The 5,126-nt window shown below is 50.6% G+C and overlaps 1 protein-coding gene across 2 annotated transcripts in view; it reads left to right on the top strand.

Moving 5' to 3' along the window:
- The first annotated feature begins 3,062 nt into the window (after positions 1-3,062).
- LOC105543795 (chromosome unknown open reading frame, human C17orf53) overlaps positions 3,063-5,126 on the top strand; it is a 26,358-nt gene continuing 24,294 nt past the window's right edge. For both annotated transcript variants that reach the window (XM_011985893.1, XM_011985894.1), the window contains exon 1: positions 3,063-3,304. In XM_011985893.1, the coding sequence (XP_011841283.1) occupies positions 3,302-3,304 (3 nt within the window). In that variant the 5' untranslated portion in view covers positions 3,063-3,301. The remainder of the gene's footprint in view (positions 3,305-5,126) is intronic.

Below are 5,126 nucleotides of genomic sequence, written 5' to 3' on the forward strand. Positions count from 1 at the left end.
AAAAAAAAAAAAAAAAAAAGAAAATTAAATTAAATGCAATTAAAACTTCAGTTTCTTAGTTGCACTAGCCACATTTCAAGTGCTTAATAGCCACACATGGTTAGTGGCTACTCTGTTGGGCAGTGTGAATAGAAAACATTTCCATCAACACAGAAAGTTCTATTGGACAGCTCTGGTTTACATAGCTGCCTACACACCAACTCAGAATCCACAACCTTCACACACAAAGCCACACAAACAGATCAGTCCTCCCTGCCCCCATAGGAAGCAAACAACACACATTTAATTCCATACACATATTCAACAGGTAATACGCAATCACCAACACAACGCAAGATTCTCAGTGTGTACACATACTTCCTATCCAAATATGCCACAGTCCATACCAAGGCAAATGTAAAGATAAACACATTAAAAAAGTATGTCATCACACTGACTCGAATACAACTGTTTGTTCGATAAAAATGCAAATTAGGGGCCAGCCGTGGTGGCTCACTCCTGTAATCCCAGCACTTTGGGAGACCAAGGTGGGCAGATCACCTGAGATTGGGAGTTTGAGATCAGCCTGGCTAACATGCTGAAACCCTGTTTCTACTAAATACACAAAATTAGCTGGGTGTAGTGGCACACACCTGTAATCCCAGCTACTCAGGAGGCTGAGGAAGGAGAATCGCTTGAACCCAGGAGGTGGAGGTTGCAGTGAGCCGGGATCGCACCACTGCACTCCAGCCTGGGTGACAGAGTGAGACTTCCTCTACAAAACAACAACAACAACAACAAAAACAAATTAGGGTGAAATGCATTTGCAAGTTTACTGAAATAGATACAAACCCAAGCCATGCGGTTCCCATAACAATTCCCAACACATGTTTGCAAATTCAAGTAAGGGGGAAGGGAACCCACGTTTGTTGAGGTCCTGTTAATAGGCCAGGCATGGCGTTAGCCATTTCAATGCATTAATTCATTTAATCTCACAACAACCTTGTGAGGAAGATGTATTATTCTTTATTTTATTTTGAGACAGAATCTTACTCTGTTGCCCAGGCTGGAATGCAGTAGCATGAGTCCAGCTCACTGCAACCTCCGCCTCCCAGGTTCAAGCGATTCTCCTGCCTCAGCCTCCCGAGTAGCTGGGAATACAGGCGCACGCCACCATGCCCAGCTAATTTTTTTTTTTTAGATGGAGTCTTGCTCTGTCGCCCAGGCTGTAGTGCAGTGGCGTGATCTTGGCTCACTGCAAGTTCCGCCTCCCAGGTTCATGCCATTCTCCTGCCTCAGCTTCTTGAGTAGCTGGGACTACAGGCACCCGCCACTATACCCAGCTAATTTTTTTTTATTTTTAGTAGAGATGGAATTTCACCCTGTTGGCCAGGATGGTCTTGATCTCCTGACCTCGTGATCCGCCCCCCTCGGCCTCCCAAAGTGCTGGGATTACAGGTGTGAGCCACTGCGCCTGGCTAAATTTTGTATTTTTAGTAGACACAGAGTTTCACCATGTTGGCCAGGCTGGTCTCGATCTCCTGACCTCAGGTGATCTGCCCACCTCAGCTTCCTGAAGTGCTGAGATTACAGGTGTGAGCCACCGTGCCCAGCTGTATTATTCTTTTTTCATAGATGAGGCAGCTAAGATTCAGAGAGGTAAAGTAACCTACTCAAGGTCACACAGTCAGTTAGCAACAGAGTCAAATATAAACCAAGATTTATCTGACTCCATAGTTAATGCAGCATGCTACCTCCAAACTTAAACACAGAAACACACACACAGACACACGCCAGATCTGTCCTCCTTTGCACCTAAGAGGATGGGGCTCCTCACCTAGCAGTTGCAGGTATTTGTGGAAGTGAGCATTGAGTTGCCCAGCCATTCACACTCCCTCCTGACAAATGGCATCAAGTCATTCAACAAACACTTGTCCAGCCTGGGCAACACAGGGAGCCTTCATCTCTACAAAATATAAACATAAAAAAATTAGCTGGGTTTAGGCCGGGCGCAGTAGGTGACAACTGTAATCCCAGCACTTTGGGAGGCCAAGGCGGGTGGATCACGAGGTCATGTGTTCGAGACCAGCCTGGGCAACATAGTGAAACTCTGTCTCTACTAAAAATACAAAAAATTAGCCGGGCGTGGCTGGGCGTGGTGGCTCACATCTGTAATCCCAGCACTTTGGGAGGCTGAGGCGGTGGATTACCTGAGGTCAGGAGTTCGAGACCAGCCTGGCCAACGTGGTGAAACTCTGTCTCTACCAAAAATACAAAAATTTTCCGGGCATGGTGGCACACGCCTGTAATCCTAGCTATTTGAGAGGCTGAGGCGGGAGAATTGCTTGAACCTGAGAGGCGCAGGTTGCAGTGAGCCAAAACCGTGCCACTGCACTCCAGCCCAGGAGACAGTGTGAGACTCCATCTCCAAAAAAAAAAAAAAGTTATCTTAGTGGTGTGTGCCTGTGTTCCCAGCTACTCAGGAGGCTGAGGTGGGAGGATTGCTTGAGCCCAAGAGGTGGAGGCTGCAGTGTGCCATGATTGTGCCACTGCACTCCAGCCTGGGTAAGGGAGTAAGTAAGACTCAGTCTCAAAACAAAAACAAAAACAAACTCATTTTCTGAGTGTCTTCGATGTGCCACATGCTGGTTCACAAAGGTGAAAAGTCACAGTCTTGCTCTGAAGAAGTACTAAGTCCAGCAGGGAGGCCGGGGCGCGGTGGTTCATACCTGTAATCCCAGCTACTTGGGAGGCTGAGGCAGGAGAATCGTTTGTACCCAGGAGGCGGAGGTTGCGGTGAGCCGAGATCGCGCCACTGCACTCCAGCCTGGGTGACAGAACGAGATTCAGTTTCAAAAAAAAAAAAAAAAAACAGACAGGAAAAGAAAGGAGCGGGGTCAGGATTAGGCGTCATGGGGCCCAGATTTCCCCTGGCCTGATCTCACCTGAATCAGTGCTGAACCAGCCGACTGGGCCGAGGAGCCGCTTGGGGGCGACCGAGAGCCCATCCATTTCCCCTTTAAGACCAGAGCGGAACAGTAGAGCGAGAAGGACCTTTGTGTCGGCGGGGAATAAATATGCCCGCCCCTTTAAGAAGGCGGAGACGCCCGAGTGGCGGCGTCTTCGAATGAGGTCTGAGGCGCTGCCCCCAGTCTTCCGGCGACTTTCCCTACATCGCAGAGACGCTGCCCTCTGACCCCACCCTGGGAGCACTATCCCTCGGAGTCCTAGACTTCCACCTGGGTCGTATCCGAGGCCCCGGCGACTCTCCGGACTCGGGGTGCCGGGCCAACTTTCCCGCCGAGGCCCACCCGCCGTCGCCATGGTAATGACGCGCCCAGCCTGGGGGTCGGCGGGCCGCAGGGCCCCCCTGGCCTCTGGAACTGCTGGTAGGGTTCCAGCCCCTCGCCCGGGCGAGCTGCAGGACCGGGGTCTGGATGGAGGTTCGGGGGAGTCGGGAGACCTGGGGTCTCGGCAGGGCTTGTCATGGACGCGTCGGAGACCCTTAGAAAGCATTCTTCTCCCTTGGGCCTCAGTTTCCCTCCTGTTGCCTTCCTACTCTCCTGAGAAACCTCCTTTTCCAGTGCGCTCAGACGTCACTACCGCTCGGGTCCATCCCTTTCCCCTCTCCGCCCCACCCGTTCCACTTTTTTTTTTGGACGAAGTCTCGTTCTGCCACTCAGGCTGGAGTCCAGTGGCGCGATCTCGGCTCACTGCAACCGCCGCCTCCCCTCCACCCCTTTCTCTCTGACCCTTAGAGTCTTGGGAACTGTATCGCCAGCTGTAGTTCCTGCGGCTCTGGTATCTGGGATTAGGCACCACCTCTGCTCTGGGTTTGACACTCGTCTGGAGCTGGCTACAGCAGCCCTGCTGGCTAGAAAGAAGGAACCGTGGGCTGGGGTATCTTACTCTCCTGGGACCCTAGTTTTTGGGCCTTGGATTAGATAGGGAAACTACTGGCTTCATATACAGAAACAATGCCACTTTGGATGTGTTTGGATTTATGGTAGTTTTTCTCATGTTTGACATTAGATTCGTCAGGGGAAACCTTTGGGATATTGCAAAATCCTTAGGCCCAAGCCAGGTGCCGCGACTGACACCTACTTTTGTTTGTTTGCTTGTTTGCTTTTTTGAGACAGTCTCACTCTGTGGCCCAGGCTGGAGTGCGGTGGTGCGATCTCCGCTCACTGCAACCTCAACCTCCCAGGTTCAAGCAATTCTCCTGCCTCAGACTCCCAACAAGCTGGGATTACAGGCGGGCACCACCACCCCCGCTAATTTATTTCTATTTTTAGTAGAGATGAGGTTTCACTTTGTTGGCCAGGCTGCTTTTGAACTCCTGGCCTCAGGTGCTGCACCCGCCTCGGCCTCTCAAAGTGCTGGGATTACAGGAGTGAGCCACAACGCACAGCCTGTGGCTGATACCTATAATCCCAGCACTTTGGAGGCCACGGTGGGAGGATCACTTGAGCCCAGGAGTTCAAGACGAGCCTGGGCAACATAGTGAGGCCCTATATCTACAAAAATTTAAAAATTAGGCTGGGCGCAGTGGCTCACACCTATAATCCCAGCACTTTGGGAGGCCAAGGCGGGCAGATCACAAGGTCAGGAGTTCAAGACTAGCCTGGCCAACATGGTGAAACCCTGTCTCAACTAAAAATACAAAAAAATTAGCCAGGCATTGTGGCTTGGCCTGTAATCCCAGCTACTCGAGAGGCTGATGCAGAAGAATTGCTTGAACCGGAGAGGTGGAGGTTGCAGTGAGCTGAGATCGTGCTGCTGTACTCCAGCCTGGGTAACAGAGCAAGAAGGAAAAAAAAAAAAAAGAAAATTAGCTAAGCATGGTGACGGACACCTGTAGTCCCAGTTACGAAGGAGGTTGAGGTGGGATGGTCACTTGAGCCTAGGAGATTGAGGCTGCAGTGAGCTATGATCTCGCCACTGCACTCCAACCTGGGCAACAGGGCAAGACCCTGTCTGAAAGGACAAAAACAAAATGTTTACGCCCATGTGCATAGTCCTGGAGAACTGCCATTGCTCCCCTAGGCAGCCTTCCCTTTGTCCCCTTTCTTTCCTTCCAGGATTGGTGCAGATGGTTCTAAGTGGATTATGTTACAAGAAAGTGTTTTAATCTTTTTTTTTTTTTT

This window comes from Mandrillus leucophaeus, unplaced genomic scaffold, assembly GCF_000951045.1.
Source record: "Mandrillus leucophaeus isolate KB7577 unplaced genomic scaffold, Mleu.le_1.0 Scaffold290, whole genome shotgun sequence".
Lineage (NCBI taxonomy): Eukaryota > Metazoa > Chordata > Mammalia > Primates > Cercopithecidae > Mandrillus > Mandrillus leucophaeus.